Below are 25,000 nucleotides of genomic sequence, written 5' to 3'. Positions count from 1 at the left end.
TTGTTCATTGTTTGTTCATCTTAGTCGATGCATCAATCAACATTAACTAATGAACCTTATTGTAAAGTCTGACCAATAAATCAGTTATTAGAAATGAGTTATTAAAACGATTATGATTAGAGATGTGTTGAACAAATTTTTCTCCTAAACAAAAATTGCGGAATCAAATACATGAGGGCTAATAATTCTTCAACTATATATGCCAATATGTCTCTATGCATATTATTTTCTTTATATATCAAATTATCCATGAAATCACTCAATTCCGAGTGTGAAATATCCCTCAGATTAGATCATCCTGTATGAACGCCTCAGTCTGTCATTAGACTGCTCTGAGTACCTAATGCACTGATCCTCCGTCAGCCTTTTTTTCAGGATGGAAACCTCATCTGGGTTCATCTGGAATGACTGGAATCGTCTTTTCTCTCAATGATTCCACTGAAATGACATGCGTTCGATGGCCTCATGCTATTATTTAGACTCAGCACAGATCCAGCATTGAGGTTAAATCTCAGACTTAAGTGCATTTATTCACAAACAAGCGCTTCTTGTAAATCTGAAAATCCTGTGGCTTGTCCTGGTCAGCGAGTTTGTAATGGAGATAATGACTCACACACACACAGGTACACGGATACGAGTGTGGGATATTCTCTAATAATTCAATGGCTGAGAGTGCATTATTCTCCTTATACTATGGTTTCTACAGCTAAAGCCAGTGTTTAGATGTTGTATTTGAGGTTTTGTCAGATTTCTGTCCTCAAACTGCTTCTGAGTCTAGCACTAGTTTCTTCCACATCTCATCCAGAACCTTCAGTTGTGTTTTGATGTGATTTTTGACTGTGAAATGACTGAGATCATTCTGCGTAGCGATATGGAGCTGTAATGCGCTCAAAACCTGCCAGAACTACTTTCTGACAATAACGGCACGCCTTAAAAAGCTCATCAGCCAATCAGAAACAAGCATTTAACAGACTAAAAATCCTGTCATATAATTCTTTGCAAAATGTATTGTATGTTGCTGCTATTGTATTCTGTTATTTTATATTATGTAAAGAATAATTGACTACATGCCATGGATTTAAATATTATAATGACTTTTTTAGTTAACGATGCTGTGATGCATTTAAAACCTGCCAGAACTACTTTAGCTGTGTGTTTATCTGACAATAGCAGCACACCTTATGCTGTGTTCACACCAGACGCGGAATGCACAGATAAATCACGCTATTCGCACGTAAATAGCCACGTGAACACGTGAATAGCCACGTGAAGTTTACTTCATTCACACGTCAAATTCACTTCAGAACAGACGTGTATTCGCGTGATGGGCAAGGCTACTGTCTGCCTGGTGACTCTAGCTTCGTTGCTAAATGCTAACATGGATTTTATTGAGAAAATAACAGTGTTTATGTGCTTTATGAAGGCTGAAAAACAGCGTTGATACGTTTAGGGCCGTGTCTGAGTCCACTAGATCCTTTGAGTGGTGCATTTCCCTTAGGAATCGAACAGCAGGCGCTACGTCATAATCACGCCCCCACAAAAACAAGCTTCTGATTGGTTAACGAGGAGCGAATGTCCTCTGAAATTCAGATTTCTGAACTCGAGCGATTCTTGCAAAACTCTCAATTCGCGTATATTGCGCCATTCGCGCATATCATGCCATTCGCACCGTGCCACTCGCGCAATTTGCATCGTTCGTGCGGATCGCATCGCAGGATGTCTATTCGCATGTTTGCATTGACTTAACATGTAAATCACTCGCACTTGACGCTCCTTCCGTGTCTGGTGTGAACACAGCATTAGAATGCTCATCAGTAGGCCTGAGTGTCTGAGTCTACTAGATCATTTTTAATTTGCTTCATTCGCGCCAGGTCATTCGCGTCATTCACGCCGCACCATTCACACGTATTGCACCGCAGGATGTCTATTCGCACGTTTGCATTGACTTAACATTTAAATCACTCGCGTTTGACGCTTCTTCCGTGTCTGGTGTGAACACAGCATTATAATGCTCATCAGTAGGCCCACATGGAATCTGCACACGCAGAAATACGCAGATTTTTAGCCCATCAGTCTATGTATTCACCTGTGTAAATGTGTGTAAATGTATATTTATTCAGTTTTCTAATTCATTTCACTAATTTTATTGTTATAATAATAGTAATATTAAATTGTTCATACAATTTATTTACAATACAGTTTGTAAAGTCATATTTTTGTCTTTTAGTAGATATATGAGACTTGCTTTGTTTACCAAATAAGTGTATCTAATTGGATTTGCATTGTAAACATTAAATAAAAGTAAAAAAAAAAACATTTTAATTTTTAATTTATTAAATTATATAATAAGTTATTATTTATAATATTTATTACAAATCCTTTCGCATAAATCCGCAGATTTTTTTGTACAAAATTCTCCACAGAAATTTGCAGATTCTGTCTAGCCCTACTTATCAGCCAATCAGAATCAAGGATTCAGCAGACCTGTTAAATGAAATTTTATATACAATTTTTATATAATTTTATATTATATTATGTAAAGAATAGTTCACTACAGGCTGTTGAATTATACAAATATAATGATTTTTTTTTTTTTTGAGTAGTGATATGGAGCTGATTCACTCAAAACTACTTTAGCTGTGTATTTGTCTTAAAATAATGACACACCTTTAAATGGTCATCAGCCAATCAGAATCAAGCATTCAGCAGCAGTGTATATTATAAAACCGCATAAGCCTCCGCACAATAGCTGGGTTTGTTTTAGTGTCTCAGCAGAACAGCGCATTACTGAGGCTCTAATGCAGCCCATAAACGACACACTTATACTGGGTAATTTTAGAAGATAATGGGCTAATGGCTGTTTCTCCTGCAGTCCACGCTCCAGCGACACACCTGATGATTTACACCCAGATCTACCAGGATTTAGATCTGAGATTTAGACGCTGAACTGAGAGGGATTTGTTTGTTTTGTTGTATATGCGAGAGGAAGCAGCTTTAGGTTCATCCAACCAGGACTGACGTTAGTTAAGAATTTGCATGAACTCAAAGGACCTGTTTAAAGTGGTAGTTCACCCAAAAAATAATAATTTACTCACCCTCAAGAGGTTCCAGAGCTTTATGAATTTATCGCTATTTTGAAGAAAGACGAAAACCTGCAACAGTTGACTTCCATAGTTGGAAAAACAAACACTATGGAAGTCAATGGTTACAGGTTTCCAACATTCTTCAAAATATCTTCTTTTGAAGTTTTGAAACAAGTAAACAAATTTTCATTTTTGGGTGAACTGTCTTGTTAGGCTAAACATTAGCATAATGATTGGCTTGAACTTTTATTTGCGATATAAAAATACATTTGCTTATAGCAGACGGCACTCTAAGATCATTTTTAACAGAAGACGACGCTCTAGATGGCGCTCTAGCATAGTTTTTAAACAGCAGATGACACTCTAGGATAATTTGTAAGGGCAGATGACGCTCTAGGATAGTTTTTAACAGCAGATGACGCTCTAGGATAGTTTGTAACGGAAGATGACGCTCTAGGAAAGTTTGTAACAGCAGATGACGCTCTAGGATGGTTTGTAATGGCAGATGTCGCTCTAGGATAGTTTGTAAGGGCAGATGACGCTCTAGGATAGTTTTTAACAGCAGATGACGCTCTAGGATAGTTTTTACAGCAGATGACGCTCTAGGATAGTTTGTAACGGCAGATGCCGCTCTAGGATAGTTTTTAACGGCAGATGTCACTCTAGGATACTTTTTAATGGCAGATGCCGCTCTAGGCTAGTGTTTACCAGCAGATAGTGCTATAGGCTATTGTTTAACAATTGATGGCGCTCTAGGCTAGTTTTTAACAGCAGATGGCACTCTAGGCTAGCTTTTAAAAACAGACGGCACTCTAGGCTAGTGTGTCACAGCAGACGGCGCTCTAGGCTAGTTTTTTTGAAGCCAACGGTGCTCTACAATAGTTTTTAACAGCAGATGGCGCTCTAGGATAGTTTTTAACAGCAGACGGCGCTCTAGGCTAGTTTTAATAGCAGACGGTGTTCTACGGTAGTTTTTAACAGCAGACAGCGCTCTAGGCTAGTTTTTAACTGCAGACAGCGCTTTAGAATAGTTTGTAACAGCAGGCGGCTCTCTAAGATAGTTTTTAAAGGCAGATGGCGCTCTAGGATAGTTTGTAACGGCAGATGTCGCTCTAGGAAAATTTTTATGGCAGATGGCGTTCTAGGATAATTTTTAAAAGCAAATGGTGCTCCAGGCTATTGTTTAACAGTAGATGGCGCTCTAGGATAGTTTTTAACAGCAGATGACGCTCTAGGATAGTTTTTAACGGTAGATGGCGCTCTAGGATAGTGTTTAACAGCAGATGGTGCTCTGAGCTAGTGTTCAACAGCAGATGATGCTCTAGGATCGTTTTTTAATGGCAGATGGTGCTCTAGGCTAGTTTTTAAAAGCAAATAGTGCTCTAGGCTAGTGTTTAACAGTAAATGGCGCTATAGGATAGTTTTTAACAGCAGATGACGCTCTATGATAGTTTTTAACAGCAGATGACGCTCTAGGTTAGTTTTTAACAGCAGATGTTGCTCTAGGATAGTTTTTAACAGCAGACAGCACTCTAGGACAGTTTTTAACAGCAGATGACGCTCTGGGATAGTTTTTAACAAAAGATGGCGCTCTATGATAGTTTTAACAGCAGATGGTGCTCTAGGCTAATGTTTAACAGCAGATAGCACTCTAGACTAGTTTTAGATATGCTGTAGGTTAGTTTTAGCAGCAGATGGCGCTCTGGGCTTGTTTTTAATAGCAGACAGCACTCTATACTAGTTTTAGATATGCTGTAGGTTAGTTTTTAGCAGCAGATGGCGCTCTGGGCTTGTTTTTAATAGCAGACGGCGCTCTAGTCTAGTTTTTACTTGCAATTGTTGCTCTAGGCTAGTTTTTTTAACACCAGGTGGTGTTCTAGGCTAGTTATAACAGCAGATGGCACTCTAGGCCAGTTTTTAACACCAGTTGGCGTTCTAGGCTAGTTTTTAACAGTAAACAGTGCTCAAGGCTTGTTTTTAATAGCAGACGGCACTCTAGGCTAGTTGTTAAATGCATCGTATGCTAGTTTTTAACTGCATACTGTGCTCTAGGCTAGTTTTTAACAACAGACGGTGCTCTAGGCTAGTTTTTAGATGTGGTCTAGGCTAGGTTTTAAAAGCAGAGGGTGCTCTAGACTAGTTTCTCACAGCAAACAGCACTTTAGGCTAGTTATTAAACGCATTCTAGGCTAGTTTTTAACTGCATACTGCTCTCTAGGCTAGTTTTTAACAGCGAACATTGCACCAGGCTAGTTGTTTTTATTAGCTGACGGCATTCTAGGCTAGTTTTTAATTGCAGATATTATTTGTAAGGAATTGGATGCAAGTTGTTCTGCTGTTTGTAAAACATACAGTATTCACCAATTAAACGAAATTACAATAAAATACACATTTCTACAATTATAACACACACACACACACACACACACTAATTGTGGAAGGTTGTTTTGCATCTTGAAATTGATTGCTACTTGAATGCTTGGAATAGCTTTTGTAGACAAATCTGCATGATGTTGTTTACACAGAACATAAAGAGAAGGCATTGTTTGATTAAGTAAATCATGTCTGAGGCTATCTCATTATCTACAGAGTGAGCAGGACAAAGAAGCAGCCACACTATATCTATAACAGCACTTTTATAAAGAAGCTGGCTGAATGAGCAGGTTAAAAGCTCTGCAGCAGAGCGTCACTGAGTGAAAGTGCAGCAGACTGACAGATTGACAGACACGCTGCTGAAACTCAATGCAGCTTTACTTAAATCTCTCCTGATGCCACAGAAATGGAGCAAAAGCGGCGAGTGCCAGGAGAAACCCGAGCGCACAGGAATCTGACATTAGCATGAAACGCCATGAGTTTGAGCTTATCTGATGCACTGCGTCCACCTGTCAGCTGCTGGACTCACTCCGCTGAGCAGATCAACACCGGCTGATAATAACCTTTCTGCATGCATTGGGCTGCTGGAGAAAATGTTGTGCAGGAATGTCTTCGGTTTCACTTTTTTTGTCACAGGAGCATTGCTTTTAGACTTTGTGATGACAGATGGGGACAAACATTGTGCCACAGTATATGTTGGAGTCTGAAAAGAGTTTGTTTAGTCAGTCAGTCAATTAATCAAGCAATAAATGATATGTAAGGTGTTATTAGTGACAAAAAAAATAAGCATTCATTGCTTTTTTAGAATTTAAGCAATTTCATTAGCCAATATTATTGTTAGAATTAAACTCTCCAGCCACGTTATTAGGTATACCTTACTAGTAAAGGGTTGGACCCCTTTTTGCCTTCAGAGCTGCCCTAATCCTTCATGGCACAGATTCAACAAGTTACTGGAAATATTCCTCAGAGATTTTGCTCCATATTGACATGATAGCATCACACAGTTGCTGCAGATTTGTCGGCTGCACATCCATGATGCCAATCTCCCGTTCCACCACATCCCAAAGCTGCTCTATTGGATTGAGATCTGGTGACTGAGGAGGCCATTTGAGTACAGTGACCCGACCATCCAAATGTGGCAGCAGAAATGGAGACTCATCAGAGCAGGCAACGTTTTTTCCAACGTCCAGTTTTGGTGAGTCTGTGTGAATTGTCGCCTCAGTTTCCTGTTCTTAGCTGACAGGAGCGGCACCCGGTGTGGTCTTCTGCTGCTGTAGCCCATCCGCCTCAAAGTTGGACGTGTTGTGTGTTCAGAGATGCTCTTCTGCAGACCTCGGTTGTATCGAGTGCTTATTGAGTTACTGTTGCCTTTCTATCAGCTGGAACCAGTCTGGCCATTCTCCTCTGACCTCATCAACAAGGCATTTGCGCCCACAGAACTGCCGCTCGCTGGATATTTCCTCTTTTTCAGACAATTCTCTGTAAAACCTAGACATGGTTGTGCGTGAAAATCCCAGTAGATCAGCAGTTTCTGAAATACTCAGACCAGCCCATCTGGCAGCAACAACCATGCCACATTCAAAGTCACTTAAATCCCCTTTCTTCCCCATTCTGATGCTCGATTTGAACTGCAGCAGAACGTCTTGACCATGTCTACAAACCGAAATGCATTGAGTTTTTGCCATGTGATTGGGTGGTTAGAACTTTGCAATAATGAGCAGTTGGACAGGTGTACCTAATAAAGTGGCCAGTGAGTGTACGTTATTAGTGTTATTATTATTATTAAACCAATCAAATATTAAATCAATCAATTAATCAATCAATAAATGTTATGTAAATTGTGTAAATTATGTAAAATGTACATTATATAATGATTATTATTATTAATAATATGTTTTATTATTTATTACTTTATCTTTATAATTTAAATAAATATATTAGTCATAATTTTTGTTAGAAAATATAATATTATTATTAGTACTTTTATTAATAATAATAATAATAATAATAAATTAATTTTTAAATAAAAAATCTTTTTAATATTTAAATGGTTTTTAAAAGTATTGAATGGATGCATATATTAATTTGTATTTAGTTAATTAGATTATTTAATAATTTGTATTTTATTATTAGATAATAAAATACATTCTGTATGGTATTAAATTAATAGGTCTGTAAAATCCTTAACATGCAAGGCCAGTGTGTGTGTGTGTGTGTGTGTGTGTGTGTGTGTGTGTGTGTGTGCGTGTGTGTGTGTGTGTGTGTGTGTGTGTGTGTGTGTGTGTTCAGGTAGCTGAATCATTTCCTTGTTCTGTGCTCCTGGAATTGCTATTGCTACTCTGGTATTCTGACAAGACACAATGTTCCAGGTGCAGCTGTACACACAAACATACACACACACACATACCGACACACTCGTAGTTGCTATAGTGTAGCAACTATAATAATGGTATATGGTATATAATTAATTATTGCTAGGGTGTTCTATATGGTTGCTAGGGTGTTTTGTGGTTGTTAGACTGTTTTGTGTGGTTGTTAAGGTGTTGTATGTGGTTGCTAGGGTGTCCTATGTGGTTGCTAGGGTGTCCTATATGGTTGCTAGGGTGTTTTGTGTGGTTGTGAAATGTTCAGAGTTTTTGCTAGAGTGCTCTAGATTGTTGTTAAGGTGTTTTGCGTTTGTGTGGGTTTTCTGTGTGGTTGCTAGGGTGTTTTAAGGTTGTCAGGGTGTTCTGTGTAGTTGTAAAATGTTAAGAGTTTTTGTTAAAATGTTATACGTTGTTGTTAAGTTGTGTTTGCTTGGGTTTTCTGTGTGGTTGCTAGGGTATTTTGTGGTTGTTTGGATGTACTGTGTGGTTGTTGGGTTGTTCTGAGTTTTTTTTAGGTGGTTTTTAAGGTGTTTTGTGTTTGTTTTGGTGTTCTGTGTGGTTTTTGGAGTGTTGTGTTTTTTTCTAGGATTTTCTTTGTGGTTGCTAGGGTGTTTTGTGGTTGTTAGGGTGTTCGGTGTGGTTGTTAGGTTGATCTGAGTTTTTGCTAGATAAGTATGGGTGGTTGCTAAGGTGTTTTGGGTTTGTGTTGGTGTTCTGTGTGGTTTCTAGGGTGTTGTGTGTTTTTACTAGGATTTTCTTTGTGATTGCTTGGGTGTGTTGTGGTTGCTGGAGTGTTCTATGTGGCTGTTAGCTTGTTCTGGGATTTGATAGAGTGTTTTGGGTGGTTTCTAAGGTGTTTTGGGTTTGTGTTGGTATTCTTTGGGGTTTCTAGGGTGTTATGTGTTTTTTTTCTAAAAATTTCTTTGTGGTTGCTAGGGTGTTTTGTGGTTTTTGGGGTGTTTTGTGGTTGTTGGGGTGTTCTATGTAGTTGCTAGGGGGTTCTGTGTGGTTGCCATTGTTGTTAAAGTTGATGTGGGTAATTGTTTGGTGGCAAAAACAGTGAAGTTAAAGCAATAACTCGAAATCTTTTTTCCTAGTTTCCCAATAGCAAAAAAAAAGTCTATCATGGAGGTTTGAATGTACTTAAAGTAGTTTAACCATTTTTTTTTTCACAGGCGTAAGCACATATCTATGTATAATGAAATATGCAAAGTAAATAAGCATCACAGCCATTAGTTAAATTCTGTTTGTGTGCTTTTCATTACAGTAAATGAGGGCGTTGTACATGACTCTCCACCCTGCATTTGTCACTGACCCAGCCGGTTATTATTATTGAAACAACAATAATCCAACGACATCAAATTCCTGTTGGTTTAACGCCAGCTTGTTTATTTTTAGTTTTAACAATAGAGACCTGCTAACACCTTGGTGACCACAACTTACAGATTTTTTCGGAGGCCTCATGTTCTGTGTGGTTGTTACAGGATTCTACGAGGTTTCTGAGTGGTTTATATGGTACAAATGTTCTAGGTGGTTAGGGTGTTCTTGTCCTTTTTAGATTGTTTTGGTTGTTAGGGTGTTTTGTGTGGTTGTCAAGTGTCCTGTGTGGTTGTTAGGGTTTTTTGCGTGGTTGAAAAGGTGTTCTGTGTGGTTGTTAGGCTATTTTGTGTGGTTGTAATGTGTTTTGTGTGGTTGTAAGGTGTCCTATGTTGTTGTTAGGGTGTTTTGTGTGGTTGTAAGGTGTTCTGTGTGGTTGTTAGGGTGTTTTGTGTGGTTGTAAGGTGTTCTGTGTAATTGTTAGGGTATTTTGTGTGGTTGTAACTAGTCCTGTGTGGCTGTCAGGGTGTTTTGTGTGGTTGTAAGGTGCCCTGTGTGGTTGTTAGGGTATTTTGTGTGGTTGTAAGGTGTCCTGTATGGCTGTCAGGGTGTTTTGTGTGGTTGTAAGGTGCCCTGTGTGGTTGTTAGGGTATTTTGTGTGGTTTTAAGGTGGCCTGTGTGGCTGTCAGGGTGTTTTGTGTGGTTGTAAGGTGCCCTGTGTGGTTGTTAGGGTATTTTGTGTGGTTTTAAGGTGTCATATGTGGTTGTTAGGGTGTTTTGTGTGGTTGTAAGGTGCTCTGTGTGGTTGTTATGGTATTTTGTGTGGTTTTAAGGTGTCATATGTGGTTGTTAGGGTGTTTTGTGTGGTTGTAAGGTGCTCTGTGTGGTTGTTATGGTATTTTGTGTGGTTTTAAGGTGTCATATGTGGTTGTTAGGGTGTTTTGTGTGGTTGTAAGGTGTCCTGCGTGGTTGTTAGGGTATTTTGTGTGTTTGAAAGGTTTACTGTGTGGTTGTTAGGGTGTTTTGTGTGGTTGTAAGGTGTTCTATGTGATTTCTGGGGTGCTTTTTAATGTTGTTAAATGTCCTTTGGGGTTGTTAGGGTGTTTTGTGTGATTGTAAGGTTTCCTATGTGATTGCTGGGGTGTTTTGTTTTGTTGTTAAGAGTCCTGTGTGGTTGTTAGGGTGTTTTGTGTGGTTGTAAGGTGTCCTATGTGATTGCTGGGGTGTTTTGTTTTGTTTTTAAGTGTCCTGTGTTTTTGTTAGGGTGTTATGTGTGATTGTAAGGTGTCCTATGTGATTGCTGGGGTGTTTTGTTTTGTTGTTAAGTGTCCTGTGTGGTTGTTAGGGTGTTTTGTGTGGTTGTAAGGTGTCCTATGTGGTTGTTAGGTTGTTAAGTGTGGTTGTAAGGTGTCATATGTGGTTTTTAGGGTGTTATGTGTGATTGTAAGGTACCCTAGGTGGTTGTTAGGGTGCTTTGTGTGGTCGTAAGATGCCCTTTGTGGTTGTTAGGGTGTTTTTGTGGTTGTAAGGTGCACTTTGTGGTTGTTAGGATGTTTTGTGTGGTTGTAAGGTGTCCTGTTTGGTTGTTAGGGTGTTTTGTGTGGTTGTAAGGTACCCTGTGTGGTTGTTAGGATGTTTTGTGTGGTTGTAAGGTGTCCTGTGTCGTTTTTAGGGTGTTTTGTGTAACTGTAAGGCGTCCTTTGTGGTTGTTAGTGTGCTTTATGTGGTTTTAAGGTGCCCTATGTGGTTGTTAGGGTGTTTTGTGTGGTTGTAAGGTACCCTAGGTGGTTGTTAGGGTGTTTTGTGTTGTTGTTAAGTTTCCTGTGTGGTTGTAAGGTGTCCTGTGTGGTTGTTAGGTTGTTTTGTGTGGTTGTAAGGTGTCCTATGTGGTTGTTAAGGTGTTTTGTGTGGTTGTTAGGTGTTCTATGTGGTTGTTAGGGTGTTTTGTGTGGTTGTAAGGTGTCCTATGTGGTTGTTATAGTGTTATGTGTGGTTGTAAGGTGTTCTATGTGATTGTTAGGGTGTTTTGTGTGGTTGTAAGGTGTTTGATGTGGCTGTAAGGGCGCTTTGTGTGGTTGTAAGGTGTTCTATGTGGTTGTTAGGGTGTTTTGTGTGGTTGTAAGGTGTCCTATGTGGTTGTTATAGTGTTATGTGTGGTTGTTAGGGTGTTTTGTGTGGTGGTAAGGTGTTTGATGTGGCTGTAAGGGCGCTTTGTGTGGTTGTAAGGTGTCCTATGTTGTTGTTAGGGTGTTTTGTGTGGTTGTAAAGTGTCCTGTGTGGTTGTTAGGGTGTTTTGTGTGGTTGTAATGTGTTTTCTAAGTGGTGTCTAGAGTTTGATATGTGGTTGCTAGGTTGTTCTGTGTGGTTGACTGGGTGTTGTTGGAGGTTGTTAGGGTACTGTAGATTGTTAGGGTTATTGCTTATGGTTGCTATGGGGTTCTAAACTGCTGTATGGTGAACTGTGATTGGGATGTGTGAAGATGTTGTTGCTAGGGTGTTTTGTGTGGTTGTAAGGTGTTCTATGTGGTTGTTAGGGTGTTATGTGTGGTTGTAAGGTGTTCTATGTGGTTGTTAGGGTGTTTTGTGTGGTTGTAAGGTGTTTGATGTGGCTGTAAGGGCGCTTTGTGTGGATGTAAGGTGTCCTATGTTGTTGTTAGGGTGTTTTGTGTGGTTGTTAAGTGTCCTGTGTGGTTGTTAGGGTGTTTTGTGTGGTTGTAATGTGTTTTCTAAGTGGTGTCTAGAGTTTGATATGTGGTTGCTAGATTGTTCTATGTGGTTGACTGGGTGTTGTTGGAGGTTGTTAGAGTACTGTAGATTGTTAGGGTTATTGCTTATGGTTGCTATGGGGTTCTAAACTGCTGTATGGTGAACTGTGATTGGGATGTGTGAAGATGTTGTTGCTAGGGTGTTCTGTGTGGTTGCTAGGTGGTTACTAAAGTCAGAAGAGCTCAGATATTCTCCTCCAACACTTCAGATCTCCAGCACTAACTCTGAGTTTCCGCGGCAGTGATTTGCTCCACAGCAGCAGGTTTGACTTGCGTGTGGATTTACGGTGACCTCCTCCACAGCTACACCCGAGCGTGGGAGTTGCCACTCCAGACCCACATCCGTTTTTCAGATAACGCTCTGAGGACGCTCCGACCGCCTCCTCCATGCCATTTGTGTCATAATTTCAACAGTCTTTTCTGTTTTGTTTAAAAAAGTAGCTGCATTCTTATCGCTATCAAAACAGACCTGCTTCATATACGTCAACAGACCCTCGCTCACAGTCCCCCATCCAGAATATTTGACCCCTGCTGCCTGTCACTACTATTTAATTTGACAAAACCAACCCGAGTTCATCCAGAAGGCCTGGTTTAGCGGCGCGTGGCTCTGGAGGAAGGGCTCGGCGGGACGGAGGCAGCTGTTGCTTTTGGGATTGGATGGATCTGGACCCGGCAGGAATGTCGCTGCTGTTTTCCTGCTGGAGGTTTGCACAGCTGTGGGAAGAAACCGACTCCAAACACCACAGAAGAAGAGCGAGTCACGGCCACCCTCCGTCCACCCCCTGCCCTTAAAAAGAAAATAAAGCTGAACGCCGGCCGCCTTTATTTGATTCAGCTCACAGAGCCGCTGTTCAGGTCTCTCAGAAGTGGGTGGAGGGTTGGTTTTCGGCTAAGTAAGGTCTGTTTTCATGGAGTTTGCCAAACTGAGGACTAACTAGTCAGTGGACATCCATCATGCTGTTTGTACAAATCTCTTCAGTTTCTCGATGTTCCCAAACTAGAGTTGGAGCTCCTTCTGAAGAAAACTGCTAAATCTGACAGGCTCTGTGATGCAGTGTTCTAGGTGGCAGTGTGTGCATTATATGAGTTAAAGCTTACGGTAACACTTTATTTTAATGGTCCATTTGAATATTAGTAGACTGTCTGCTTAATATCTGCTGATTCTGCTCCTTCAGACTTTTAACTGGCTATAAGAATCTTTGCAAGTACATGTCAACCTACACTAACCCCAAGCTAACAGTCTACTTATAATCTAATGAGAATCAGTTGGCATGTAGATGCAATGTAACTTAAATACAACAAACAGACCATCAGAATAAAGTGTGACCGAGCTTACTTCTGGATTTTAGTCGTTTAACACTTAAAACAGTTTTTGTGTGGTGTATATACTTATCGGCCACTTTATTAGGTACACCTGTCCAACTGCTCGGGTCAGAATTTGGCCTCAACAACATGAAAGCATGGATCCATCCTGCCTTGTATCAGCGGTTCAGGCTGGTGGTGGTGGTGTAATGGTGTGGGGGAGATTTCCTTTGGGTCCATTAGTACCAATTGAGCATCATGTCAACACTACAGCCTACCTGAGTATTGCTGCTGACCATGTCCATCCCTTTATGAGCACAGTCATCTTCTGATGGCTACTTCCAGCAGGATAACACACCATGCCATAAAGCTCAATCATCTCAGACTGGTTTCTTGAACATGACAATGAGTTCACTGTACTCAAATGGCCTCCACAGTCATCAGATCTCAATCCAATAGAGCACCTTTGGGATGTGGTGGAACGGGAGATTGGCATCATGGATGTGCAGCCGACAAATCGGCAGCAACTGTGTGATGCTATCATGTCAATATGGAGCAAAATCTCTGATGAATATTTCCAGCATCTTGTTGAATCAATGCTACGAAATATTAAGGCAGTTCTGAAAGCAGAAGGGGGTCCAAGTACTAGTAAGGTGTACCTAATAAAGTGGCCAGTGAGTAGAAATATAAGAAAATATAAGAATGTACATATTTCCGTTTAGGGGTAGGGGGATCGAATATACAGTACAGTATAAAATAATTATCTCTATGTGATTGTGAAGTCCCCATAAAGATAGCTGTACAAGAATGTGTGTGCGTGTGTGTTTTCCACAGTCGCTCCTCCAGCATCTGTGAAAGGGATCATCAGAGAGTGAAATGAATGGAAACGGGCAACTCTATCTTTTTTTCTGGAGCTCATAATCTTCTGCCAGCTTCTCCAGATGTGCTCCTCCACTTTATTTTGCCGCATACTTTGCATTTTGCAGGCGGCACTGATGACTTTGCAGGCTGCGAGCTGACCGGGTGTATTTGTTCTCCAGGTGTGTGTGTGTGTGGAGACATCAGACCTCAAACCTAAACTCAGTCTTTATAGAGTTATTCTGACACTATAGGCCAGATCTCTGTGTAAATCCTCGTATGAATCTTCTTATGCAGTCAGACTTTGATGCTGCAGACTGTCTCTAATTAAAGCCACTGATGTTAAAGGTTTGTGGAAAATCCCACACGGAAGAAAACACTCATATTTGTGTTTTATTTACAGAGAGCAGGTGGTGCGGAAACACTAAACATGTACATAAATATAACGTGCGTCTGCTATAGGGTTCTGTTTGGTGTGCTTTGAGCGTTGTGGATTTTAATGTGTGTAAGACTTTTAATGTGCCAATGGCGTAGTGGTTAGTGTGTCGACACATGCACTCCAGTGCTCATGGTGGCATGAGTTTGATTTCCCTCTTGAGGTCTTATACCGATCCTTCCCTTCGCTTTCCTGTCAATACTCTCTACTGTGCGATCAGTTAAAGGTAAAAACCTCCAAAAATATAAATATATAAAAAAATAACTGTTATATTATCATTTATATTTTCTAAAAAATATTTCATAATATTATTATTATTTTCTTCGTATTTATTTATTAAATATTATTTTGTTTTAATTTGGTTTTATTTTATTTATTATTTATTTTGCAAAAAACAAAAGTAAACATTTACTTTATATAAAGTATAGTTAATAAATAATAAAATAAAATAAACTTAATAAATAATATTTTGTTAACTTATTATTAAATATTATTTTATTTTACTTTTATTAATTTATTCTTTATTTAATTTATTTTATTTAGCAATAACCAAGTGCAAATATATATTTTATTATAAGGTTTCATATTTACACACACCAGCATTTATTTAATCTTTTACATTGTTTTTCATTGTTTTCAAAACATTTAATATTTTATTATTAATATTTAGTTAATTTATTAATTTATTAAATATTTTATTTTATTTATTGTATTTTTATTTAGTAAATATTGTGTAAATATCTATTATATATAAAGTTACATATTCACACAGACCAGCCAATAATTAGTTTGTTTTATATATGTATATATATATATATATATATATATATATATATATATATATATATATATATATATATATATATATATATATATATATATATGTATGTATGTGTGTGTGTGTGTATGTATGTATGTATGTAAGTATGTATGTATGTATGTATGTATGTATATATAATATATATATAGAAATATATATATATATTTATAATATATATATATATATATATATATATATATATATACACACACACACATATATATATATGTGTGTGTGTGTGTGTGTGTATGTATGTATGTATACAAGATACATACAGTGTGTTATCTGTCCCTTAACATGGGTTTAATAGTGTGAAAAAGTGTTAAATTTTGTGTTATTAGTCTTGTCTGGACTAGTTTGAGCAAGCGAGCCAAGTAAAAGATTGCATTTATGCATATTAATCCACCATTAGGTAATGATATTCAAACCCAGCTGATATTAAGTGGTGAGAGAGATGATTGTGTGTCGTTGATCTACTCGTGTCAGTGTGTGTTTGTTGTTGTGTGTGGATTGCGATCTCTCCGGCTCATTCTTGTTCCTCCACATGTTTGCTCGTCTCTCTCTCTGTGATGCTGTCGGATGTATTTACACAAACTCCCTTCTGTTTGACGTCTATTTTCAGAGCAGAATAATTGTACGCTTTTAGACACTTCTTGTTTGGACGCTTGAGAATCCGCATTCACTGTAAATAAATGCTTGGTTCCACACAATTCCTTCATGTTGTTTTAATACAACTCAATAAAGTAACTTACAAATTTAACCACTGAGCCACCGCGCCACCCCTAATTTGCTAATAAATTGTAAATGTTACCCTATTATTCAAAGCAAACCCCCGCAGTATGAACAAACCCACAATGCTCATGAGAACGAATCTATATGATACTATAGGAATTCAGATTCCTGCGTCTTATGTCACCTTCCTGTGAGTGTGGAGTTTCCCTGCCGATAACCGTCAGAAATGCGAAACCGTTTTATCAATGCAGCGTTTGCAGAACAACACCATCCTGCAAACAAACCTCACCTCAATGATGTCACTGTAAACATGGAGATGATCCGCCATGTTTGTTCATACTGTATGCACGGATCCAGTGTCCGAAAACTGAATACAGACGAGGGAAACGCGAGCGGAGGTGTGGAGTTTCACATTTCAGCTTGAGTTTCTCCCACGGGTTCATATTTGTTTACGTTCTCACACCTTCCTGTTTCTCAGTGAACTTTATTTACATGCCGTTCACACGAGTTGGGGAACACAGACTGAATCTCCACGTAACATGATATACACTAGCATAGAGCATGATGCAGCCGCTAGCTATGATAACATGCTGCGCATTGACATTCATAAATAGTTAGGAAAGAGACGGAATGCGAATATGAAATCGCTCAAATAGATTTTGAGGCTACAAACTCACTAATTAAAATTCAGATTCGACAGAATAATGAACAATAATCACAATGAAAATGATCTAGAGCTGTTTTAAGCTTAAAGTACTCTCAAAACTTTACATTATATATTGTTTTTAGCTAGTTGCTAGCATGTTTTAGCATGAACTATCAGTGCTAGGTTGACTTTAGCATATTCTAGCACAGTTAAATACTGATCATGTTGAGCAATAACATTTTACTAGCATTATTATTATTATTTTGACATGATTTAGCTCATTGTTAGCATTTTAGCTTGTCACTAACATGTTTCCCTGCTGAAAAATCCAGCTTAAACCAGCCTAGGCTGGTTGGCTGGTTTTAGCTGGTCGACCAGGCTGGTTTTAGAGGGGTTTTGGCCACTTCCAGGCTGGTTTCCAGCCATTTCCAGCCTGGTCTTAGCTGGTCAGGCTAGGAGATGACCAGCTAAAACCAGCTTGACCAGCCTAGCCAAGCTAGTCTTGCTGGTCAAGCTGGTTTTAGCTGGATTTGGCTGGTCATTTTCCAGCCTGACCAGGCAAGACCAGGCTGGAAATGGCTGGAAACCAGCCTGGAAATGGCCTAAACCCCTCTAAAACCAGCCTGGTCAACCGGCTAAAACCAGCCAACCAGCCTAGGCTGGTTTAAGCTGGATTTTTCAGCAGGGTTCTGAGATACATTAATGTTCCTAATAATTCTAACATGATTTAACAAGTTGTGTATGTGCTATTTAACATGGTTGCAGCAAAAGTTAGCTTTTAGCACACTGCTAGCATGTCTCTGGCATCATTAAACACTTTGCAAACATGGCGTTGCAAATTTTGATTTTACATATTTCTAGCAGTATTTAGTGTTACTACTCAGTTGTAACAAAATTCTAATCAGTGCTAACATGCTGACTTTAGCATGTTTCTAGCTTAAACACTGAGCATGTTACTATCAAGATTACCATCGTTATTATTTTAACATGATTTAGCATATTTGTTAGCTATTTAGCTTGTCACTAACATGTGTTTAACACAAATGAACAATCCCAGTAATTCTAACATGATTTAACTAATTGTATATGTGCTATTTAACAAGTTTGCAGCAAGATTTAGCTTTTCGCACACTGCTAGCATGTCTCTAGCATCATTAAACACCATGCAAACATGACTTTGCACATTTGTAATTGACACATTTCTAGCATTATTTAGTGTTACTACCCAGCTTTCACAAAATGCTGATCAGTGCTAACATGCTGACGTTAGCATGTTTCTAGCATAGTTAAACACTGAGCACTAACATGTTGCTAGCATGATTTACCATTATTATTACTTTAACAAGAATTAGTTCATTGTTATCATTTTAACTTGTTGCTAACATGTTTCTGACATAAATGAACATTCCCAGTAATTCTAACATGATCAAACAAATTGTACATGTGCTATTCAACATGTTTGCAGCAAGATTTAGCGTTTAGCACACTGCTAGCATGTCTCTAGCATCATTAAACACTTTGCAAACATGGCGTTGCACATTTTGATTTGACACATTTCTACCATTATTTAGTGTTACTACCCAGTTTTCACAAAATCCTGATCAGTGTCAACATGCTGACATTAGCATGTTTCAAACATAGTTAAACACTGAGCCTATTGAGTAATAACATGTTACTATTTACCATTATCATTATTTTCACATGATTTAGCCCATTGTTAGCATTTTAGCTTGTTGCTAACATGTTTCTGACATCCATTAATATTCCCAGTATTCTAACATGATCTAACAAATTGTACATGTGCTATTTAACAAGTTTGCAGCAAGATTTAGCTTTTAGCACACTGTTAGCATGTATATAGCATCATTAAATACCTTGCAAACATGGCTTTTCACATATTTCTAACATCATTTAGTGTTGCTACCCAGTTTTCACAAAATGGTAATCAGTGCTAACATGTCTTAAGCATGTTTCTAGCATAGTTAAACACTGAGCATGTTGAGCACTAACAAGTTACTAGCATGATTTATCATCCTTATTATTTTGTTATTATTTTAGCTTGTCGCTAACATGTTTCTGAGATACATTAATATTCCCAGTAATTCTAACATGATTTAACAAATTGTATATGTGCTATTTAACATGTTTGCAGCAATATTTAGCTTTTAGCACACTGCTAGCATGTCTTTAGCATCATTAAACCATGCAAACATGACTTTGCACATTTGTATTTGACACATTTCTAGCATTATTTAGTGTTACTACCCAGCTTTCACAAAATGCTAATCAGTGTTAACATGCTGACCTTAGCATGTTTCTAGCAAAGTTAAACAATGAGCATGTTGAGCACTAAAATGTTACTATCATGATTTGCCATCATTATTATTTTGACATGATTTAGCCCATTGTTAGCATTTTAGCTTGTTGCTAACATGTTTTTGACATCCATTAATATTCCTAATAATTTTAACAATATTTAACAAATTGTATGTGCTATTTAGCATTCTTGCAGCTAGATTTAGCACATTGCTAGCATGTTTCTAGCTTGATTAAACGTCTTGTAAACATGCCTTTGCACATTTCGATTTGATTAACATTCACTAACCAGTTTTACACATTGTTGGTACATTTAGCATCATTTAAACATTACGTATGTAGCATGATTTAACGTGTTTGTAGGATGGTACGTCATTATTCATCAGTAACATTGCGAACATGTTTCTAACATGATTTAGCACATTGCTAGCATGAGGCATGATTAAATGCCCTGCAAACATGCTAGTACGTTTAATTTAAAACATTATGGATGTAGCATGATTTAGCACATTGATAGCATGTTTTAACACATTGTTTGTGCTTTTCTGTCATGTGTTAACATTGTTACCTTGTTTGTAGCATGATTCATTAAGCTTCATTAACATTGATTGCTCACATGTTTCTAACATGATTTAGCACATTGCTAACATGCTATAGCATGTTTAGGATGTTTTGAGTCATTAATTGCGTTAGTAACATGACAATGCCTTGTTAGTATGTTTTAAGCTCATTTTAACTTTTTCGAGCACCTTGTTTTACAGTTTTCTTGCATGATTTTACTCAATGCTAACAGGTTTTAGCACATTGCTAACATGGTATAGCATGTTTAGGATGTTTTTGAGTTATTAATTATGTTGCTGACATGACAATGCCTTGCTAGTATGTTTTAAGCTCATTTCAACTTTTTCGAGCACCTTGTTTTACAGTTTTCTAGCATGATTTTACTGAATGCTAACAGGTTTTAACACATTGCTAACATGGTATATCATGTTTAGGATGTTTGGGTCATTAATTATTGTGTTGGTAACATGACAATGCCTTGCTATTATGTTTTAAGCTCATTTCAACTTTTTTGAGCACCTTGTTTCACAGTTTTGTGGCATGATTTTTTTCAATGCTAACAGGTTTTAGCACATTGCTAACATGGTATAGCATGTTTAGGATGTTTTTGAGTCAATAATTATGTTGCTAACATGACAATGCCTTGCTAGTATGTTTTAAGCTCATTTTAACTTTTTTGAGCACATTGTTTTACGGTTTGCTAGCATGATTTTTTTCAATGCTAACAGATTTTAGCACATTGCTAACATGCTATAGCATGTTTAGGATGTTTTTGAGTCATTAATTTTGTTGCTAACATGACAATGCCTTGCTAGTATGTTTTAAGCTCATTTTTACTTTTTCGAGCACCTTGTTTTCCAGATTTCTACCATGATTTGACTCAACGCTAACAGGTTTTAGCACATTGCTAACATGGTATAGCATGTTTAGGATGTGTTTGAGTCATTAATTGTGTTGCTAACATGACAATGCCTTGCCAGTATGTTTTAAGCTCATTTTAAGTTTTTCGAGCACATTGTTTTACAGTTTGCTAGCATGATTTTTTTCAATGCCAAGAGGTTTTAGCACATTGCTAACATAGTATAGCATGTTTAGGATGTTTTTGAGTCATTAATTATGTTGGTAACATGACAATGCCTTGCTAGTATGTTTTTAGCTCATTTTAAGTTTTTCGAGCACATTGTTTTACAGTTTGCTAGCATGATTTTTTTCAATGCTAAGAGGTTTTAGCACATTGCTAACATAGTATAGCATGTTTAGGATGTTTTTGAGTCAGTAATTATGTTGGTAACATGACAATGCCTTGCTAGAATGTTTTAAGCTCATTTCAACTTTTTCGAGCTCCTTGTTTCACAGTTTTCTAGCATGATTTTTTTCAATGCTAACAGGTTTCGGCACATTGCTAACATGGTATAGCATGTTTAGTATGTTTTTGAGTCAATAATTATGTTGCTAACATGACAATGCCTTGCTAGTATGTTTTAAGCTGATTTTTACTTTTTCGAGCACATTGTTTTCCAGATTTCTACCATGATTTAACTCAATGCTAACAGGTTTTAGCACATTGTTAACATGATTTATCAATTCAGCTGAATGATTGACAGACAGATCAATTTCAAGCAAGTTTCTCGCGTCATTTGTGATGGTGCTAGCATGTTTTAGTGTGTTTTTTGCTTGTTGCTAGCATGTTCGAATGGTTTGCATGTTTTAGCATGTATTAATGTTTTCAAAATTACTATTAGCATAGCATAATGTTGGCTTTCTCAATGTTTTTCTTTCAGAAATATTTTAAAAACCTTACTGACCCCAAACTCTTGAACAGTAGTCTAAATTAGAATGATGACATTTAAAAAAAGATGACATGTAGTTTACTAGTTTTATTCAAACCAGTGACCTTCTTGCTGTGAGGCGACAGTGCTAACCACTAAGCCACCATGCCGCCCCACCCATGTCTTAATTTAGAAACTAATGACCATTTTCCTTGTATTTTCCAGGTATTTTAAAACACACCTAACCCAAACCGCACGAACAAGATCTTCATTTTATCCCTTGTTATTTTATTCTCCATCATGCCATTCCAGGCCACCATGGGACGTCCGGCATACGCCCGTCCCTCGTCCCTGAGACCCACCGGAGCGACTGAATGTTCAAAATAGACGCTCTGGATTCTGTCCTGAAAGCCTTTACCTGTATTTATTTCCTCCGCCACTCTATTTCTGTCCCAGAGTCAACACGCTTCTGCCTGACTGTGTTCATTCAGTGCTGAAGGGAGGGAACGCTGGCTAAAAATACACCACAGAGCCACAGTTTGTCCCGGGACACACAAAAAAGAGACGGAAGACAGGAGGACAACGCAGGTGGACAAAGGCCGTGTCTGTTTGTGTGTTTTTTTTTGAGGGTGGCCTGTCAGTGTGTTCTGGACACAAACGTGACCGAGGTCATGCTGAGCTCCAGACTCACTCAAAACACACACTCATTAGCTGTTCTGAAGGGGACGTCCGGTTCGGCAGGACATCCAGAGCTTATTTAGACGTTTATTAAAGTGACAGTTCAAGCAAAACATTTCATCATCCTTCACTGATACTCAAGTTTACATTCACAGAGAGAGAGAGAGAGAAATTAATAGATACTCACACGCTTTCTCAAACGAACATGCACATACACTCACACATTTTACAAAGTTATAAAAAAACATATATAATATAATATAATATATATAATAAAAATAAGAATATAAAGTACAGAAAAACAGCATTTAAAAAAATAGTACACATTTTTTACTGTCACTTTTGATTGTTTAATTTGCATAAAAGATATACACTCACCGGCCACTTTATTAGGTACACCTGTCCAACTGCTCTGTAACGCAAATGTCTGATCAGCCAACCACATGGCAGCAGCTCAATGCATTTAGGCATGTAGACATGGTCAAGACGGTCTGCTGCAGTTCAAACTGAGCATCAGAATGGGGAAGAAAGAGGATTTCAGTGACTTTGAACGTGGCATGGTTGTTGATGCCAGACAGGCTGGAGTATTTCAGAAACTGCTGATCTACTGGGATTTTCACGCACAACCATCTCTCGGGTTTACAGAGAATGGTCTGAAAAAGAGAAAATATCCAGTGAGCGGCAGTTCTGTGGGCGCAAATGCCTTGTTGATGTCAGAGGAGAATGGCCAGACTGGTTCCAGCTGATAGAAAGGCAACAGTAACTCAAATAAGCACTCATTACAACCGAGCTCTGCAGAAGAGCATCTCTGAATCCACAACACGTCCAACCTTGAGGCGGATGGGCTACAGCAGCAGAAGAGCACACCGGGTGCCGCTCCTGTCAGCTAAGAACAGGAAACTGAGGCCCCGTTTACACTAATGCGTTTTAGTTTGAAAACGCATAAGTTTTGCTACGGTTACGCCATCCGTCCACACTACGCCGGAGTTCTCGAGCGCCGAAAACGGAGCGTTTCGAAAACGCTGGAGAGGCCGTTTTCATTCTGAAACGCTGCTGCTCCGTCTCAGTGTGGATGATGGAAAACGGAGACATTTGAAAACGGAGGCGGGGCTGCAGACATTCGCCTCTCTGATTGGGGCTTTTCCTCAATATTAAGTAGCCTAACACGCACAGTTCAGTTCTGCATCTTCTCCGTGTAAGTTAAAACTTCGCAAGTTTGATCATGGCTGCAGTCTCTTCTTCTCAGTTTGATATGGAAAACAGACTATACCGAGGACACGGGTAAATCTTCAAAGGGAACAGTGTACTTTATAACTTCATTCACATCACCCTGGCTACGTTGTTTTACTTTCTCAACAATAAAATGTAAACATGATATAAGGAACTGCCTATTTTCATTTTAATATTAACAACTAAACAGACAGCAAAAATGTTGAGGCGCCGTGCTGCAAATATGAGCGTCATCTTCACTGTGTGCATATTTATAACAAAACGGAGCCTACAACAACTGTCTCCTTTCAATTTCAGTAAAAATACGAAACACACCCTCTCTTTTGCTGAATATCAGTTTTAATAATCGATAATGGCCATTATAAAAGTATAACATACAATAAGTTTATACATTATAGGAAATAAAGGCAAGCGATCAGTCAATATACAGAATGTAGGCTACGTGCTTACATTAATCATTAACTTATCTTTGCGCTTAGCCAAAACACGTTACCTGAGAACAAGTAATAGATTCCAATGTCCAATGAATATGTCGTTAAATAAAGACAACAAGATGAAAGAAATATTTCGTTTAATAAATATAGTGAGGTTAGATCCAGCGGGAGATGCTTGATGAGAAGTCCGACTAGCACAGCTCTCATCTGGGTAGATTGGCTACAGCGCTTGCCTGAGAGTGTGTGTGTGGTCACGTGATGTGCGTTTTCAGCGTTTTGGTGTGGACGGAGAGCAGTTCAGAAACGCTGGGTGAAACGCGAGTGTGGACGCGGATCGTTTTCATTCTAAAACGCCGTTTTAAAACTAAAACGCACTAGTGTAAACGGGGCCTGAGGCTACAATTCACACAGACTCACCAAAACTGGACAATAGAAGATTGGAGAAACGTTGCTGCTCTGATGAGTCTCCATTTCTGCTGACAAATTCAGATGCTCGGGTCACAATTTGGCCTCAACAACATGAAAGCATGGATCCATCCTGCCTTGTATCAGCGGTTCAGGCTGGTGGTGGTGTAATGGTGTGGAGGAGATTTTCTTGGCACACTTTGGGCTCATTAGTACCCAAACACCACAGCCTACCTGAGTATTGTTGCTGACCATGTCCACCCTTTTATGACCACAGTCATACTTCCCGCAGGATAACACACCATGTCATAAAGCGTGAATCATCTCATACTGGTTTCTTGAACATGGCAATGAGTTCACTGCACTCAAATGGCCTCCACAGTCACCAGAACTCAATCCAATAGAGCACCTTTGGGATGTGGTGGAACAGGAGATTGGCATCATGGATGTGCAGCCGACAAATCTGCAGCAACTGTGTGATGCTATCATGTCAATATGGAGCAAAATCTCTGAGGAATATTTCCAGTACCTTGTTGAATACGCCACGAAGGATAAAGGCAGCTCTGAAGGCAAAAAGGGGTCCGGTACTATTAAGGTGTACCTAATAAAGTGGCCGATGAGTGTATTTTATTATCTGAAAGCCTGAAACTAAACTGTTCCTAGCATGATTAAATGCAAGCAGTGAGTGGGCGGGGACCAGTGAGTGGGCGGGGTTTAACAGCTGTCACTCTATAAAGAAACAAGTGTTCTGTCAACAAGCCACACACTTACTGCATCTGTCCACACACACACAGAGAGAGAGAAACACACACACACACAGAGAAACACACGCACAGGCATACATATGCACACAGAAAGAGAGAGAGAGAGAAACACACACATACACACACACACACACTCACTCACTCA

At 38.7% G+C, this 25,000-nt stretch overlaps 1 protein-coding gene across 47 annotated transcripts in view; it reads left to right on the top strand.

Annotated features, from left to right (window-relative positions):
• The window catches only part of kcnq1.2 (potassium voltage-gated channel, KQT-like subfamily, member 1.2), a 234,843-nt gene that overhangs the window by 185,594 nt on the left and 24,249 nt on the right, over positions 1-25,000 (top strand). For 11 of the 47 annotated variants that reach the window (XR_012400083.1, XR_012400082.1, XR_012400075.1 and 8 more), the window contains one exon: positions 21,570-22,131. The exons of 29 other annotated variants lie outside the window; for them this stretch is intronic. Coding sequence is in view for 13 of the 18 variants with exons in the window: in XM_073942559.1 (XP_073798660.1) it covers positions 21,570-21,578 (9 nt within the window). In the remaining 5 variants the exon portion in view is untranslated. Of the gene's footprint in view, positions 1-21,569; positions 22,136-25,000 lie in introns of those variants that run through there. 7 more of the 47 variants (XR_012400080.1, XM_073942550.1, XM_073942549.1 and 4 more) reach the window with 4 other exon arrangements.

The sequence above is a fragment of the Danio rerio genome, chromosome 25, assembly GCF_049306965.1.
Source record: "Danio rerio strain Tuebingen ecotype United States chromosome 25, GRCz12tu, whole genome shotgun sequence".
Taxonomy (NCBI): Eukaryota; Metazoa; Chordata; class Actinopteri; order Cypriniformes; family Danionidae; genus Danio; species Danio rerio.
The sequence above is the reverse complement of the archived record's forward strand: the minus strand, read 5'-3'. Positions and strand labels throughout refer to the sequence as shown.